The 18554-nt window shown below is 46.5% G+C and overlaps 1 protein-coding gene across 3 annotated transcripts in view; it reads left to right on the top strand.

Annotated features, from left to right (window-relative positions):
* Window positions 1-18245, top strand: part of nbeal1 (neurobeachin-like 1) — a 56151-nt gene extending 37906 nt beyond the window's left edge. For all 3 annotated transcript variants that reach the window (XM_077015164.1, XM_077015163.1, XM_077015162.1), the window contains 18 exons: window positions 320-421; window positions 940-1035; window positions 1205-1329; window positions 2727-2867; window positions 3015-3145; window positions 3696-3805; window positions 6045-6162; window positions 8973-9070; window positions 9310-9426; window positions 9574-9663; window positions 10783-10892; window positions 11270-11442; window positions 12722-12816; window positions 13335-13451; window positions 14008-14169; window positions 14626-14774; window positions 14938-15073; window positions 15859-18245. In XM_077015164.1, coding sequence (XP_076871279.1) covers window positions 320-421; window positions 940-1035; window positions 1205-1329; window positions 2727-2867; window positions 3015-3145; window positions 3696-3805; window positions 6045-6162; window positions 8973-9070; window positions 9310-9426; window positions 9574-9663; window positions 10783-10892; window positions 11270-11442; window positions 12722-12816; window positions 13335-13451; window positions 14008-14169; window positions 14626-14774; window positions 14938-15073; window positions 15859-15972 — 2184 coding nt within the window. In that variant the 3' untranslated portion in view covers window positions 15973-18245. The remainder of the gene's footprint in view (window positions 1-319; window positions 422-939; window positions 1036-1204; window positions 1330-2726; window positions 2868-3014; window positions 3146-3695; window positions 3806-6044; window positions 6163-8972; window positions 9071-9309; window positions 9427-9573; window positions 9664-10782; window positions 10893-11269; window positions 11443-12721; window positions 12817-13334; window positions 13452-14007; window positions 14170-14625; window positions 14775-14937; window positions 15074-15858) is intronic.
* Window positions 18246-18554: the final 309 nt, after the last annotated feature.

Below are 18554 nucleotides of genomic sequence, written 5' to 3'. Positions count from 1 at the left end.
TGTCCACTCTAGTCCTGCTCTTTTTCCCCCACTTCTTCCCATTTCTTTTTCTCTCTCTCTCTCTCTCACACACACTCTCTCTCTCACTTTCTCACTCTCTCTCAAAACCCTTCTCACTTTCACAAACTCTTCTCACTGTCTTCTCTTCTCTCTCTCTCACTCTCTCTTTCTCCCCCATTCCTTTCCGTTAATCTCTTTCTCACTCTCTGTCTTCCTGTCTTCATTTGTTGTTCTGTCTATGTTTGATTGGTTGGTGTGTTATCATGACATTGTGTTTGATTGGTTGGTGTGTTATCATGATGATGTGTTTGATTGACAGGTGCGTAATAAGGTGTACAATCGGATGCTTCTGCTGTGTTCTCTCTCTCTCCACGGCACTCGATCGCCCCAGGAGCTTCTCAAGGCCTCCGGCCTTACCCAGGTCAGAGATCAAAGGTCATTTAGCTTGGAGAAATAAACAGTTTCATAAAGCAGTCATATTAAAGTCTTGACAGTACCAGTGTAGTATTCACTTATTTCTTTATCGCAGAACGCAAAATACTGAAGATTTATACAAGTGCACTATTGTGTAGTGTGTTGATATGATATACGTGTGTTCATAGGTTATACATATGTATTGATATAATGTGGGGGTTTTATAGTTACATATAGTAGTAAGAATATAATACATATAGTTACATATAGTAGTAAGAATATAATACATATAGTTACATATAGTAGTAAGAATATAATACATATAGTTACATATAGTAGTAAGAATATAATACATATAGTTACATATATATTAGTAAGAATATAATACATATAGTTACATATAGTAGTAAGAATATACTACATATAGTTACATATAGTAGTAAGAATATAATACATATAGTTACATATAGTAAGAATAATAAGAAGCAGTCATGGAAATGTCAGATCAACTTTCTTGTGTTGCAGAAATGGGTGAACAGGGAAATCTCCAACTTCGACTACCTAATGCAGCTGAACACCATTGCAGGGAGGACATACAACAACCTGGCTCAATACCCTGTGGTACAGCCCCGCCCACCTCTTGCCCCGCCCACCTCTTGTTCCCACCCACCCCTTGTCTCCGCCCACCCCTCATTCCATGCCCCTCCCAGATACCCTGCCCCCTCCTCAGCACTCATTCTGCCGTGTTAGTGCTGCCCTCGGTAATCAGCTGTTTGGTCTGTGTTGTCAGTTCCCCTGGGTCCTGTCTGACTACACGTCTGAGGAGCTGGACCTGAGTGACCCGTCTGTGTTCCGCGACCTGTCCAAACCCATAGCTGTGCTGAACGACAAGAACGCCAAGGCCGTCCGAGAAAAGTCAGGCTTTCCTCTCGCTCTTCATCTGTTCCTGCTCCTCTTCCTCTCATGTTCTTTCATTCTCTTTTCTTTATTTTTATGTAATCAGAATAGTCAAAACTTTCATTATATTTCTCCCTCTATACTCCCTCTCCCTCTCTCAGTTCAATTCAGTGGTGCTTTATTCCCATGACAAATGTGCACCATCCAAACCATTGGTTCCATAACTGATATTTATAGTAATAATAAAAGTATTAATACTAACAGCAATAATAGTAATAATACTAGTAGTAAAAATTAGAATAGTAACAATAATAATTGAATGTAATTGTCACATATAGTCCCGCTCTCACCCGTCATATCTGTTTATGTAGCCATGTGTTATCTGTCATCATCATTTGGTTTCCCATGTGTTCTCCTGCCACACCCATGTCCTTTGTAACCCCGCCCATGATTATTATTCCCACCTGTGTCTTATTTGGCTCCTTGTTCAGTCCTGTGTATTTAAGCCTTGTGATGCGATCCTTCCACTGAGGGAAGAATCGTGGGGGTTTAATAATTACAACAAATTCAAATGCAAAGCCACAAAAGTAACAAACTGAGACCTCCGTAAAAACAGCACGGGAAACGAGACAAAAGAAAACACGCTGAATAAATACAGCAAAAACGAGAAATACAATACACGGAGAAAACTCAACGTGTCAACAACAAAGTAAAAATGCGGAGAAAACTCAACGCACAAAATACAAACGGGAAAACCAAAAGGCCAGGGAAGAAGCTGGCAGCCAGAGGCGAACATACGTGAAACCAAAAATCTTCCTAAGAAATAACAAAGGGATAGGAAGAGAAACAGTGTAGGAACACTTGAGGAAGGCCAGGAAGGGGCGCAGAAGTAAAGGACTTGAACAAGGCAAGAGACTAGAGAGCTGGAGAGAGAACACACAAGGGCGAGCGAACGTGTAACAAGAGAAAGGCTGACTTGCGAGAATTCATGTGGTGGCATCAGACAACTCAGCAGTGAGACACTGCAACTGTCTTCCCTAAATAGGAGGGGAGACAGCTGCCGGTCATCACTGCTGATTGCATCTCTGTCGGGGGAAACTGACTCGTGAGCCCCCTCCTGTGGCAGCAGGCGGGGTAGCCCTCGAGCCAGCCCTGAAAAGCCTTGTGTTTTGTCTAGTTGGTGCTGGTCATTGTTTGTCCTTGTCCATGAGTCTTAAGGTTATTTGGTTTGTTATATGTTTAACATGTTTGTTTAACTCTTTGTTGGATTTGACCCATGCCGGCCTCTTTGACCCTGACATTACCCTATATCAGAATCTCCCTCCTCTCAGCTTTTGTGTCTGCCTCTTCACTCTGATGCCCCAGACGTCACAGTAATACTAATAAAGTCTCTCTCTCTCTCTGTCCGTGTGTAGATATGAGAGTTTTGAGGATCCTACAGGCACCATCGATCGTTTCCATTATGGCACACACTACTCTAATGCAGCAGGAGTCATGCACTATCTCCTGAGAGTGGAGCCCTTCACCTCACTGCACGTTCAGCTGCAGAGCGGCAGGTAGACCAGCCCTCTCCACCCCTCCTCACTCCACCACTCCCCTCTCCACCCCTCCCCTCTTCACCCCTCCCCTCTCCACCTCCCCTCTCTTGTCTTGTACACACTGAACACATACTCTGTCTCTTTCCTCCACTTTTTCTTCTTCAGGTTTGACTGTGCAGATCGTCAGTTCCACTCTATTCCTGCTACCTGGCAGACTCTTCTGGACAACCCTAATGATGTTAAAGAACTCATTCCAGAGTTCTACTACTTCCCAGAGTTCCTCGAGAATCAGAACGGTGAGGTGCTACCTGACATCTACTGGACAAATGAGCTCATGGCTCTATCCACTAACCTAACCATAGCCATAACCCCTAACCATAATCCCTAATATTACCATAACCTCTTACCCTAACCATAAACCCTAACTCTCTGTCCCAACCCCTAACCTTACCTCTAACCCCTAACCCCTGACCCTGACCACATTGCAGAATAGATAAAAACAAAAAAACAACAACAACATAGTATCAACTAGTATACAGTGGGCTGAGCTGTGGATATGAGGTCAGGCAGGTTTATTTTAGAACATTTTACATTCACAGTGGCAGTTCAGTTACCTTCTCTTTTGATTCATTTGAATTATTGATTCAAATTGAAAAGATAGCATTAAAATTGATAGATCATATTTCAAGCACAGATCTAAGTAAATGTGTAACTAATATAACTAACTAAGGTATATGAACCCTGTTTATTTTTTCTCCCCCAATAAATATTCTCTCCCCCCCCTCTGTCTGTTTCTCTTTCTCCCTACCTCCCTCTCTCTCCTCTCTCTCTCTCCATCCCTCTCAGGTTTTGACCTTGGTAAATTGCAGCTCTCTAAGGAGCAAGTTAATGATGTCATCCTACCCAAATGGGCCAGGTCTCCAGAGGACTTCATTTACAAGCATCGCAAAGCACTAGTGGGTCTCCTGTTGATGACCTCATTACCCCCTGCTGCCTCCCCGCCTCACAGCATTAGGGTTGGGGATTAGGGGTTAGGGTTAGGGGTTAAGGTTAGGCCTCCTAATCTGAAATGCGTCTGAAGGCTTGAATTGAACAACACCATAAAGGGTGAAACTTGGTTTGGTGTTTCTGTCAGTCAGATATAGGCTGTGTTTGGAATAGCCTACTACATACTACTGGCGTACTGCTTGGGCCCCAAATCAGTATGCAGTATGCGAATAAAAATAATTTTTCCAGTACGTGAAACATCCCCAGATGACATACTACTTTTCCAGTAATATTCCAGTATGTGAACAGAGCTATCCTCGTAGTGTACTGCATCCCATCATGCAACGCTACGTTCATGTGACCCCGTAGTATGCATACTGGAAACTATACTGTATACTACTACGTGGAACAGTATGCAGTATCCAGTATATGCAGTATGTAGTATGTAGGCTATTTCGAACACAGCCATCGACTTTGCTACAAACTGGCCTCCAACCTAATTCTCCATCAGCACTAGTTCCTGAAAGGTCAAAATGGATTACACAAAGAATCACACAAAACAAAGGTCGAAGAACAAAGGTCGAAAGAGCTCAAAAGGGCTCTCCACAGGGGCTCTACACTGCCCACAGGGGCTCTACACTGCCCACAGGGGCACTATACTGCCCACAGGGGCTCTACACTGCCCACAGGGGCTCTACACTGCCCACAGGGGCACTATACTGCCTACAGGGGCACAATACTGCCTACAGGGGCTCTACACTGCCCACAGGGGCTCTACACTGCCTACAGGGGCACAATACTGCCTACAGGGGCTCTACACTGCCCACAGGGGCTCTACACTGCCTACAGGGGCACTATACTGCCCACAGGGGCTCTACACTGCCTACAGGGGCACTATACTGCCCACAGGGGCTCTACACTGCCTACAGGGGCTCTACACTGCCCACAGGGGCTCTACACTGCCCACAGGGGCTCTACACTGCCTACAGGGGCTCTACACTGCCTACAGGGGCTCTACACTGCCCACAGGGGCTCTACACTGCCCACAGGGGCTCTACACTGCCCACAGGGGCACTACACTGCCCACAGGGGCACTACACTGCCCACAGGGGCTCTACACTGCCCACAGGGACTCTACACTGCCCACAGGGGCTCTACACTGCCTACAGGGGCTCTACACTGCCCACAGGGGCTCTACACTGCCCACAGGGGCACTACACTGCCCACAGGGGCTCTACACTGCCCACAGGGGCACTATACTGCCTACAGGGGCACTATACTGCCTACAGGGGCACAATACTGCCTACAGGGGCACAATACTGCCTACAGGGGCTCTACACTGCCCACAGGGGCTCTACACTGCCTACAGAGGCACTATACTGCCCACAGGAGCTCTACACTGCCTACAGGGGCACTATACTGCCCACAGGGGCACTATACTGCCCACAGGGGCACTATACTGCCCACAGGGGCACTATACTGCCTACAGGGGCACTATACTGCCCACAGGGGCTCTACACTGCCCACAGGGGCTCTACACTGCCTACAGGGGCTCTACACTGCCCACAGGGGCTCTACACTGCCCACAGGGGCTCTACACTGCCTACAGAGGCACTATACTGCCCACAGGGGCTCTACACTGCCTACAGGGGCACTATACTGCCCACAGGGGCTCTACACTGCCTACAGGGGCACTATACTGCCCACAGGGGCTCTACACTGCCCACAGGGGCTCTACACTGCCCACAGGGGCTCTACACTGCCTACAGGGGCTCTACACTGCCCACAGGGGCTCTACACTGCCCACAGAGGCTCTACACTGCCCACAGGGGCTCTACACTGCCCACAGGGGCTCTACACTGCCTACAGGGGCTCTACACTGCCTACAGGGACTCTACACTGCCCACAGGGACTCTACACTGCCCACAGGGGCTCTACACTGCCTACAGGGGCTCTACACTGCCTACAGGGGCTCTACACTGCCCACAGGGGCTCTACACTGCCCACAGGGGCTCTACACTGCCTACATGGTCCTCACAACCTTTTCCTCCTCTTTTTGTTACACTACAACATAATTATGTATGTGTTGAAAAAAACAATATAAAATAAATAATTTAAAGAATCTTTCATAAGGGTCATGTGTGTGTGTGTGTGTGTGTGTGTGTGTGTGTGTGTGTGTGTGTGCGCATGCCTGCCCCTCATGAAAAGGAATCGGAGTACGTGTCTGCGCACCTGCACGAGTGGATCGATCTGATCTTCGGATATAAGCAGAGAGGAGCAGCGGCAGTGGAGGCTCTCAATGTCTTCTACTACTGCACATACGAAGGTGGGAGAGCTGATCACCCCTGATCACCCCTAATCACCCCTAATCACCCCTGATCACCCCTGATCACCGCAATGAGACACGCCGATGATCCTGCACACTAATGTTCTAACATAACTCTGGGAAACATAGAATTTGTCATGTAGAATGCCAGGGATATGGAGCGTAATATGTGTACATTTCAAATGCAAGTCCTTGATATGATTATACAGAGTAATAAAATTTATTATTTATATTGTATAAATAAGGAATTTAAATTTATACCTCACAGGCAGAATGAGGCAAAGTGATTTTTATTAAAATGTTCAGTATGAACTGTGAGAGAGAGACTTCAGAACAAAACTTTGGCTGTTTTTCCACACTACACTATGCAGCACCTGCAAAATGTGTCAGGTTATGAAGAACATTGGTAGATGTGTTGTAGGTGTTTGTTGTGTGTCTGCTACAGGGGTGTGTTGTAGGTGTTTGTTGTGTGTCTGTTGTGTGTCTGCAACAGGGGTGTGTTGTAGGTGTTGTGTATCTGGAACAGGGGTGTGTTGTAGGTGTTTGTTGTGTATTTGTAACGGGTGTGTTGTGGGTGTGTGATGTGTATCTGTAACAGGGTGTGTTGTAGGTGTTTGTTGTGTGTCTGTAACAGGGGTGTGTTGTAGGTATTTGTTGTGTATCTGTAACAGGGTGTGTTGTAGGTGTTTGTTGTGTGTCTAACAGGGGTGTGTTGTAGGTGTTTGTTGTGTGTCTGTAACAGGGGTGTGTTGTAGGTGTTTGTTGTGTATCTGTAACAGGGGTGTGTTGTAGGTGTTTGTTGTGTGTCTGTAACAGGGGTGTGTTGTCGGTGTTTGTTGTGTGTCTGTAACAGGGGTGTGTTGTAGGTGTTTGTTGTGTGTCTGGAACAGGGGTGTGTTGTAGGTGTTTGTTGTGTGTCTGTAAGAGGGATGTGTTGTAGGTGTTTGTTGTGTGTCTGGAACAGGGGTGTGTTGTAGGTGTTTGTTGTGTATCTGCAATAGGGGTGTGTTGTAGGTATTTGTTGTGTATCTGTAACAGGGTGTGTTGTAGGTGTTTGTTGTGTGTCTAACAGGGGTGTGTTGTAGGTGTTTGTTGTGTGTCTGTAACAGGGGTGTGTTGTAGGTGTTTGTTGTGTATCTGTAACAGGGGTGTGTTGTAGGTGTTTGTTGTGTGTCTGTAACAGGGGTGTGTTGTCGGTGTTTGTTGTGTGTCTGTAACAGGGGTGTGTTGTAGGTGTTTGTTGTGTGTCTGGAACAGGGGTGTGTTGTAGGTGTTTGTTGTGTGTCTGTAAGAGGGATGTGTTGTAGGTGTTTGTTGTGTGTCTGGAACAGGGGTGTGTTGTAGGTGTTTGTTGTGTATCTGCAATAGGGGTGTGTTGTAGGTGTTTGTTGTGTGTCTGTAAGAGGGATGTGTTGTAGGTGTTTGTTGTGTGTCTGGAACAGGGGTGTGTTGTAGGTGTTTGTTGTGTATCTGCAATAGGGGTGTGTTGTAGGGGTTTGTTGTGTGTCTGTAACAGGGGTGTGTTGTAGGTGTTTGTTGTGTATCTGTAATAGGGGTGCGTTGTAGGGGTTTGTTGTGTGTCTGTAACAGGGGTGTGTTGTAGGTGTTTGTTGTGTGTCTGTAACAGGGGTGTGTTGTAGGTGTTTGTTGTGTGTCTGGAACAGGGGTGTGTTGTAGGTGTTTGTTGTGTGTCTGTAACAGGGGTGTGTTGTAGGTGTTTGTTGTGTGTCTGTAACAGGGGTGTGTTGTAGGTGTTTGTTGTGTGTCTGGAACAGGGGTGTGTTGTAGGTGTTGTGTATCTGTAATAGGGGTGTGTTGTAGGGGTTTGTTGTGTGTCTGTAACGGGTGTGTTGTAGGTGTTTGTTGTGTATCTGTAATAGGGGTGTGTTGTAGGGGTTTGTTGTGTGGCTGTAACAGGGGTGTGTTGTAGGTGTTTGTTGTGTATCTGTAATAGGGGTGTGTTGTAGGGGTTTGTTGTGTGTCTAACAGGGGTGTGTTGTAGGTGTTTGTTGTGTGTCTGGAACAGGGGTGTGTTGTAGGTGTTTGTTGTGTATCTGTAATAGGGGTGTGTTGTAGGGGTTTGTTGTGTGTCTGTAACAGGGGTGTGTTGTAGGTGTTTGTTGTGTGTCTGTAACAGGGGTGTGTTGTAGGTGTTTGTTGTGTGTCTGTAACAGGGATGTGTTGTAGGTGTTTGTTGTGTGTCTGTAACAGGGATGTGTTGTAGGTGTTTGTTGTGTATCTGTAACAGGGGTGTGTTGTAGGGGTTTGTTGTGTGTCTGTAACAGGGGTGTGTTGTAGGTGTTTGTTGTGTGTCTGTAACAGGGATGTGTTGTTGGTGTTTGTTGTGTGTCTGTAACAGGGGTGTGTTGTTGGTGTTTGTTGTGTGTCTGGAACAGGGGTGTGTTGTAGGTGTTTGTTGTGTATCTGTAATAGGGGTGTGTTGTAGGTGTTTGTTGTGTGTCTGTAACAGGGGTGTGTTGTTGGTGTTTGTTGTGTGTCTGTAACAGGGGTGTGTTGTTGGTGTTTGTTGTGTGTCTGGAACAGGGGTGTGTTGTAGGTGTTTGTTGTGTATCTGTAACAGGGATGTGTTGTAGGTGTTTGTTGTGTGTCTGTAACAGGGGTGTGTTGTTGGTGTTTGTTGTGTGTCTGTAACAGGGGTGTGTTGTTGGTGTTTGTTGTGTGTCTGGAACAGGGGTGTGTTGTAGGTGTTTGTTGTGTATCTGTAACAGGGATGTGTTGTAGGTGTTTGTTGTGTGTCTGTAACAGGGGTGTGTTGTTGGTGTCTCATGGACACTGCTGTGTGTTTATAGGTGCTGTAGATCTGGATGCTGTTGTGGATGAGAAGGAGAGGAAGGCTTTAGAAGGAATGATCAGCAACTTCGGCCAGACTCCATGCCAACTGTTGAAGGTTACACAACTGTATTCCTCACAACTTCACACACCAGTGCCACATACCAGTCCTACACACACACACACACACACACACACCAGTAAACCCAAACACTGAGCTTGTGGGCTTGTTTCTGTGTGGAGGTCTTGGCAAGTCTCTAGAATGTTCATGACGATATAACCACACCACAAATTATTTAACCCAAGAGCATTGTAGGGTGGTACTTCTAAAGGGCTCTTTTGTGTTGGTGGGTTTAGGAGCCCCATCCTGTACGCCTGTCCAGGGAGGAGCTGGAGAAGAAGAAAGTTCGAGGAGACACCTGCCCTCTGAACATCTTCGAGCATCTCACTGAGCTGAAGTCCTTCTTTGTGGAGGTAACTTAATGTCTGTGTGTCTGTAGAATCACTGTTTTACTACATGATTATATAGATAAGTAGATTAATGTTTTATATTAATATGGCGTGTTTGGCCACATCTGACATACTGGAGTGGAGCAGTAATGGTGGTTTTGAACTGTGTAGGGAATCAGTGATGATGTCGCACTGGTGAAAGCCCTCGTACCCAAGAACCAGTCCCACTCCTTTATCTCCCAGGGCAGTCCCGACACACTGGTGAGTCTGGAGATGATTAGCCATGCCTGGCACGCAGCAGCTCTGCTGAAGTCCATTCATACAGTTCGTACAGTACACCTACTGTGACATCATACATAATGATAGTCTTAACAAGGACTCCCACCTACTGTGACATCATACATAATGATACAGTCTTAACAAGGACTCCCACCTACTGTGACATCATACATAATGATACAGTCTTAACAAGGACTCGCACCTACTGTGACATCATACATAATGATACAGTCTTAACAAGGACTCCCACCTACTGTGACATCATACATAATGATACAGTCTTAACAAGGACTCGCACCCACTGTGACATCATACATAATGATACAGTCTTAACAAGGACTCACACCTACTGTGACATCATACATAATGATACAGTCTAAAAAGGACTCACACCTACTGTGACATCATACATAATGATCTAACACTATATCAAGTTAAATCTGGTTAATAACAAACTACACATTACACAGTTAGCTAGCTAAATGTTCATGAACTAGCTAAGCACTAACCTGATGTGACTGGCAAATGATTTAATGATTAGATTCAACTTTAATGTCGTTGCACATTGTCAAGTACAAGGCAACGAAATACGTTCCTCTGGGGCCTCAGTGTGAAGCACCGTGATGGGGGAACGATGGAGAGATAACATTAGGAAGGAGACAAAATCCCCATAGTACATATAAGCATTGGAGGTGACACAGACAGTGAGCAGTGAGAGGCGTGTTCAATCGGGGGGCAGAACAGTCTGGAACAGTTTTTGCGTCAAAGTTCACAATGGAAAGCGAGAGCCATCCTATGACAGTCTGTATCTGTGGGGGAAGAAGCGGGTAACCAAGACGAACACCTTCACGGAGAATTTTGTTTTTGCGCCAAATGTGGATTTAGCGAGAAGCCCGTCCGGTTTGAGTACGATGGACAGATGTGCTATACTTACAGTACCCCTGGGAACCCACACATTCATGTTACATTATTTACGCGATTCAATTTCTATGTTCACTCCTTCTTTAGCAATAGCTGGAAACATGCATTTAAAAATCTGTTGAGTGCCAATTGTATGATTGCGCGAGTTGCCATAGGAAACAGGTGTTGTTCGTGTTTCAGGTGAGCGTGAGTCAGAACGGCCTGATGGGGACTCACTCCTGGCTGCCGTACGACAGGAACATCATGAACTACTTCACCTTCATCAAGGATCCCACCGTCTCCAGCACCAAGTCAGGGTTCCCCACAGAACCGTCCTGCTCATGTCTACTGCTGGGTTATCCACCAGCAGGACTTTAATGACCTGCTTTCCTCTCTCTCCCCCTCTCTCTCTTCCTCTCTCCTTCTCTCTCTCTCTCTCTCTCTCTCCCTCCCTCTCCCTCCCCTTCCCTCTCTCTCTTCCTCTCTCTCTCTTCCTCTCCTTCTCTCTCTCTCCCTCCCTCTCTCTCTCTCTCTCTCTCTCGCTCTTCCTCTCTCCTTCTCTCTCTCTCCCTCCCTCCCTCTCTCTCTCTCTCTCTCTCTCCCTCCTCCCTCCTTCCCTCTCTCTCTTTCTCTCTCTCTCATTCTTCCTCTCTCTCCCTCCTCCCTCCTTCCCTTCCTCTCTCTCTAGGACACAGCGTTTCCTGACTGGTCCCTTCTCTCCGGAGGTGGAGGTCACTGCCAAGTTGTTTGTGGTTTCTCATGATGGGAAGTTGCTGTTCAGTGGGGGCCACTGGGACAACAGTCTGAGAGTGACTTCACTACTCAAGGCCAAAACCATAGGACATCACATCAGACACATGGGTAATCACACGCCACACACACACACACACACACACACACACACACACACACACACACACACACACACATCAACTGATATATATATCAGTGGGGAACCGTCAGGGCCCTCTACGCCCTCTCAGAGGGCCTAAAATATTCTTAAAACATTATATATATAATTATCCAATTTTATTTGATCTACTTACAGTTTTCAATCAATCAATCAATCAAAGTTTATTTGTATAGCGCTTTTCACAACACATGTTGTCACAAAGCGCCTTACAGGGTTTACAAGGTTAACAATACTATGGGTCCAGAACCCTAATGAGCAAGCCAAGGGCGACAGTGGCGAGGAAAAACTCCCTATGATGGTGGGGAATAGGAAGAAACCTCGGGAGAACCAAGACTCAAAAGGGAACCCATCCTCCATTGGGCGGCCCGTTAACACACAGATTACACAAAATACAGACAAATACACAAGTCACACACAAATCACACAATCAGACTAAGTAAAGGTAAAAATGAAAGTTCTGGGTTATGATATTGTCACTGTAAATGTCTGTTGATGAACGCCAGGCTTTCATTCCGTGTCGGAGCAGCGATGCTGGTATTGTAGGCTCCGACTGCAATGTTACTCTCCAATGTTTTACAATCGACATCTAAAATGTAAGCAAATAAATTATTCACCCATGTCTATTTAATCTGTGTTGGAAGGTGAGGGGTTAAGTGGAAGCCTATGAGCCTGTGTCTCCCCCTATCAGGACTGTGATGCCCGCTGTTCGTTTACAGAGGGCCTGGCAGTTATAATTCAGCGCAATACCACTTTCAAATGACAGTAAAATTGACCAATCATATCTTCCCTCTTAGTGGGCGTGCTTAACTGTATGATAATTTTTGCCCGCTGTGGCGATGCTAGCTGTTGTTAGCACCACCGCTAGTTAGTTTCGATTTAGTCCTTTGACGTCCTCATTTACATATTCCGCTTCCGAGGACCACGGAGCTGTGAAAACTTAATTTGTTTGGAAACTTATTTTGCTTAACAAGTTATCTAGTACAGTACAAATGTTATTGTTTATTGCGTTTCTAAAACTATACTGTCATCTCGGTTTTTTCTTTATTCTTTATTGCAGTTTATTAGGAGAGGAAAAAAAAATTTGGGGGGGGGGGAAGGTAGCGGGCCCAGGTTTAATGGTCACGGTTCGCTACTGATATATATATATACACACACATACACACCTGCGCACACTCTGTTTTTGTATTTGTGTGTATGTGTATATATGTTTGTGTTCCTCTCTTGCAGATATAGTGACCTGTCTAGCCACGGACCACTGTGGGATCCACCTGATATCGGGCTCCAGGGACACAACCTGCATGGTGTGGCAGGTGCTACAGCAGGTGAGGGGGCCAGTAGAACGCAGGCCATGTGCACCATGGGGCAGTAGAACATGTGGCAGGTTCAGTGTGGGGCAGTAGAACACCCCCATGTGTCCATCCAGTTCCAGGCCCAGCAGCTGGGTTCCAGCTGAGCTCCAGACATGTGGAGTGTAATGACACAGACGGGCTGCACCAGCCCACAGCAGCACAGTGCAAATCCTCCTGTGACAGAGAGATGTACACTGACTGCTGTTGCTGTTATTTAAGTCTGATAACCCATTTAACTTCATCTTGAGTGATTGAGCATAGGCTGATGCTAAGAGTGGCAATTGTATTCAAAATCAAATCCACAGATTCATGTCCAACAAATAAACAACAAATGGAGGGATTTATGAGCCAAATATGTGTGTGAGACTGGGCTTTGTGTGTTTTTAAAGTTTTAATACAGTGTGTGTGCATGTGTGTGCATGCGTGTGCGTTGTGTGTGTGTGTGTTGTGTGTGCGCGTATGTGTGTGTGTGTGCGCGCGTGTGTGTGCAGGGTGGAGCCCCAGTGGGTGTGAGTCCTAAACCGTTACAGGTGCTCTACGGCCACACTGATGAGGTCGTGATCGTGAGCATCAGTACAGAGCTGGACATGGCTGTGTCAGGAGCACGGGTAACACACACACACACACACACATCACATGGGTTCACTTGTCTTACAACATTGAGATTCAGAAACCAGTAATCATACCTTCAGTCAGACCTACTGTATACTGTAATGGTAGCCACTGGCATACTGGCTATATACATACTGGTTCTGGGAGTGATGCGATCACCTTTTCAATCCACTGAATCTGTTTGTCTTTAACGTCCTGTTACAGTAATCAACCCTTATTGATGTTCTTAGATGATGAAAGGTTGACTTAGTTACTGATTTGATGTGCCTATTGGTACACTACACTACACACCAGCTCTTCAGAGTGTAGTTTTCACATCTAAGTAAGCAGCTAGTCTGTTCCTTCAGTGTCCTCTTGTATTGGGTGAAACACATTCTTTAAGAAGGCAGTAGGTAGCGTGGCAAGGCTGTGTGTGAATGAGTTTAAGGTGCCTCACTGTATCAACTAAAAACATCATTGTTAATGGTACTAAACTGGAGCATTTTCATTGTACTGGTGCACGGTGGTGAGGTGGTGGTGAAGTGACGGGTGTGTTGGTGCACGTGCGTGCAGGACGGCACTGTGATCATTCACACGGTGCGGAGGGGACAGTGCATGCGTGTGCTGAGGCCACGCTGTGACAGCGCTCTACCTGCTTCCATCACACACCTGGCCGTGTCCTGGGAGGGGCATGTGGTGGTGCACACCTGTGTGGAGGGCAAAACCACGCTCAAGGTAGCGAACACGCGCGTACAAGCACACACACGTACACACGTATACACACACACACCCACGAATACACACTTATACATACACACACGTACACCTACACACACGTGTGTGTGTGTGTGTGTGTGTGTATACACATGTATATACACATACATGCACACACAAACACGTGCGTACGCACACACGTATATACACACAGAGGACACATAAATATACACACACATGCACACTACACAGTAGACAAATGTATACACAACCAAGTAGATATATGTTTGCTATGTAACAAACATGTGGTTGTACTTCTGGTTATTAAATGTGACAAGCTCTCACACAGAGATATAACTCACAGATAAAATTCACAGCTGCCATTAATACTAATTATTGACTCACTGGGCTGAAGTGTAGTTCTAATGGTGTGTGTGTGTGTGTGTGTGTGTGTGTGTGTGTGTGTGTGTGTGTAAGGATAAGAATGCACTACACCTGTACTCTGTGAATGGGAAGCACCTGGGCAGTGAACCTCTGAAGGAGCAGGTGACTGACATGTGTGTGTCGGGAGAGTACATAGTCATGGGCAGTGAACAGGGCTGCCTGTCCATCAGAGATCTCTACAGGTAATCCCCTCTTCTCTTCTCTTCTCCTCCTCTCTCCTCTCTTCTCCTCCACCCTCTTCTCTTTCTCCCCCTCAGTCTACATTTTCAGCAACAGTTATATTGATATATTGATAACTGATAAAGTATTTTCTGATAACTCTGTTTCTTTTGGTTACCATGACAGCCTGTCACTGTGTGCGTCTCCCGTGGCGATGCGTAAGCCTATCCGGTGTGTGTCGGTGACGAAGGAGCAGTCACACATCCTGGTTGGGCTGCAGGACGGGAAGCTAATCGTGGTGGGAGTGGGCAAGCCTGCTGAGGTAAGGGATCCCCTCAGGAACTACATTACCCAGAGGATGGAGGGGCCTCTAGTGAGGCCCACACCCCTCCACACCCCTCTCCTCCCCTCCACACCCGTCTCCTCCCCTCCACACCCCTGCCCTCCCCTCCACACCCCTCTCCTCCCCTCCACACCCCTCTCCTCCCCTCCACACCCCTGCCCTCCCCTCCACACCCGTCTCCTCCCCTCCACACCCCTGCCCTCCCCTCCACACCCCTCTCCTCCCCTCCACACCCCTCTCCTCCCCTCCACACCCCTCTCCTCCCCTCCACACCCCTGCCCTCCCCTCCACACCCCTCTCCTCCCCTCCACACCCCTGCCCTCCCCTCCACACCCCTCTCCTCCCCTCTCCTCTCCTCCTCTCTCCTCCCCTCCACACCCCTCCACACCCCTCTCCTCCCCTCCACACCCCTCTCCTCCCCTCCACACCCCTGCCCTCCCCTCCACACCCCTCTCCTCCCCTCCACACCCGTCTCCTCCCCTCTCCTCTCCTCCTCTCTCCTCCCCTCCACACCCCTGCCCTCCCCTCCACACCCCTCTCCTCCCCTCCACACCCCTGCCCTCCCCTCCACACCCCTCTCCTCCCCTCCACACCCCTCTCCTCCCCTCTCCTCTCCTCCTCTCTCCTCCCCTCCACACCCCTCTCCTCAGAAATACTGATGGTTTTAGCTTAAAAAAACATCATTTAATTTGTTGACTCTCACTACTCTATCTATTTCTCCTCCCCTCCACTCTCCTCTCCTTTCCTCTCTTTCCTCTTCTTAGATGCGTTCTGGCCAAATCACAAGGAAATTCTGGGGCTCCAGTAAGCGTATGACCCAAATCTCATCGGGAGAGACGGAGTATCCCAAACAAGACCCCGCTCCACTGCCTGATTAACCCTCTGCACTCGGTCACCACAACCTTCCAGTCAGGGAGCAGTGTGTGTGGAGGGGCCATCAGCCTCTTGTGTAGTTCAGTGTTCAGTTTTGTATGTTGTTGTGTATGTAGGGTGTTGTGATGTGATGGTAGTTATGGAGCAGAGGTTGGACTGGCCCTGCTGTCCAACTACATGTGTTGTATTCTCCACCCTGAAGACCACCCCCAACACCCCCTCTCTCCACCCTGAACACCGCCCCCAACACCCCCTCTCTCCACCCTGAACACCACCCCCAACACCCCCTCTCTCCACCCTGAACACCGCCCCAACATCCCCCCTCTCCACCCTGAACACCACCCCCAACATCCCCCCCCTCCACCCTGAACACCGCCCCAACATCCCCCCCCCTCCACCCTGAACATACCCCCACCCCCCAGCCACTCACCCTGTAGCCTTCATCAACACTGCCCACTGCAAGACTGGAGATTGTGTGTTTGATTTGAATCACTTTCTGTGTGTGTGTGTGTGTGTGTGTGTGTGTGTGTGTGTGTGTGTGTGTGTGTGTGTGTGTGTGTGTGTGTGTGTGCATTTTAAATATTTCATTTAATTGTCAGAGGCCTTTGTTTTTTATGCTGTGCTGTCACACACACACACACACACACACTCACACTCTCATATTCATTATTTTATAATCTGTACAGGAAAGATAAATGTGCAGATGAGATCGAAAAGTTCTGACCAACACAGAGAAAGCACGCATTACACAGTGTGTGTTTATTCCAAGGCTGAGATGGCAGTTTTGCACGTGTGTGTGTGTGTGTATGTGTGCAGATGTTTTGCGACCAACTGTTGAATGTGTTTTTTTTTTACTTGAATTATAGATTATTTATTTAAATGAAGATTGATCAGTGATTTTTAATGTTGTGGATTTAATTGAAGTCTCAAAACTACATGTAATCTTTCTGTTTGTAATGCTTTAGGAATACACTACAGCTCATATCATAGGGGGAGGTCTCGAAGGGCTTTATTATTACTAACTGTAAGCAATATGACTCTCCCAACAAATGACTGATAATGGTACATTCCACTCTACTGCAGTGACTGACCAATACTCTTCAGTCTTCCTGACCAGGGCACTCTGTAGGGACAGCATAACACTCGTGTAACACACAGGGGCGTCGTAACACTCGTGTAACACACAGGTATCTGTAGTTGCTTCTACAGGCGTTGTGGGAGGTGCTATGGGTGACTCCTCCTCTTCCTTATGTCCAAGCCATTCAGTCACAGTTTACTATGCAGGAACCTCCTGGGCCTTCTAGAGAATACTCAGTTACTGAGGGGTTTGTGTTTGCCTCCCTTATACAGGTAATCTTTTAAGAGGTCAGGAGGTAGGATTGGATGGGTGTGTTGTGCGAGATTGTGAACTTTGAATGTCTGCTAAGCAGATGTGTTTATTCAGTCTGTGTTTGTGTATTAGTCTACACACTTAGTCTGTACTTTGACGTCTGAGTAAAGAATTGAATGATAGAGTTGTGCTTTATTTTTGTGGCTGTGTTGGGTGTGGTCATCACTGACATGTCCTATTAATGCCAAATTCTGTAACAGCCCCGATGATGTTGCTGAAAGCATTGAACTGCTGCAGGGTGATGTGGTGCTTGGGTCAAAGTTCAAAGATGAAGTCACAGGTTAGCATTGGGTGTGGCCTGGAAGAGATTTTTTTGTTTATTTTATTTGCTGACAAAGTGCTTCCTGTCCCTGGCACCAGTGTAATTAACACCTGGACAGTCCAATTGTGGAGATTAATGTCTGCTGTCTGGTGGAGAAGCTTCAGATGGGTCGGTTGTTTTGTCTTAAATAATTTAAAATCATCTGTGAGCAGATAAGAGTGCCTTTGATCTTCTCTTCCTTCTATGATTCTGGCTCGTGTGATGCGGGCGTGATGCGGGCGTGTCTCAGCAGTCTGAGCTGTGATCCTACACAGCAGCATTCAGCAGAGCAGGAAAAACTGAATAGGATCCAAAAATAAAAAAAAAACAGCCAATCAGACTTAATCAGAATTTATCATATCAGATCTGTGATTCAGTGACTTTAATCAGTCACCAGTGGATGTGTGTTGTGCTTATTTATAAATACCTTATGACATGTACAGCATGGTTTTTATTTGTCTTAATTTTATTTTTTGCACTTTCCTGGTACTGAATTGTTTTAAATGTCTCCTTGATCTGTACAGACAGACTGCTTTGTATAACACTTGGAAAATTATAATTAAAGTTGTGTTGGAAATCAGAAAGCTCTTTTTGTGTCGTGTGGGCTTAATGAATTAATGTTTACAGTTTAAAATAACTGTCTCCTGGAATAATACAGTGGTTGTTTATTATTGTAGTTCTTCATCATTAATCTTTACTGCTTTACAAACCCATTGTAACTGGATGCTATATCTAACTTAAAATTACATAAATTACATTTAGAAAATGACTAAACTACACTGAGTTAGTAAACCCAATAATTATCGTTGTTACAGACACCAAATAAATGGTATGAAACTGCAGTGCAAATGTCAGACTGGGTGGTGGATGAGACTGGCGCTCCACTGGCCACTTTG

Source organism: Brachyhypopomus gauderio, chromosome 8 (genome assembly GCF_052324685.1).
Source record: "Brachyhypopomus gauderio isolate BG-103 chromosome 8, BGAUD_0.2, whole genome shotgun sequence".
In the NCBI taxonomy this organism is placed as follows: domain Eukaryota; kingdom Metazoa; phylum Chordata; class Actinopteri; order Gymnotiformes; family Hypopomidae; genus Brachyhypopomus; species Brachyhypopomus gauderio.
This window is presented reverse-complemented; position numbering and strand designations above follow the sequence as displayed.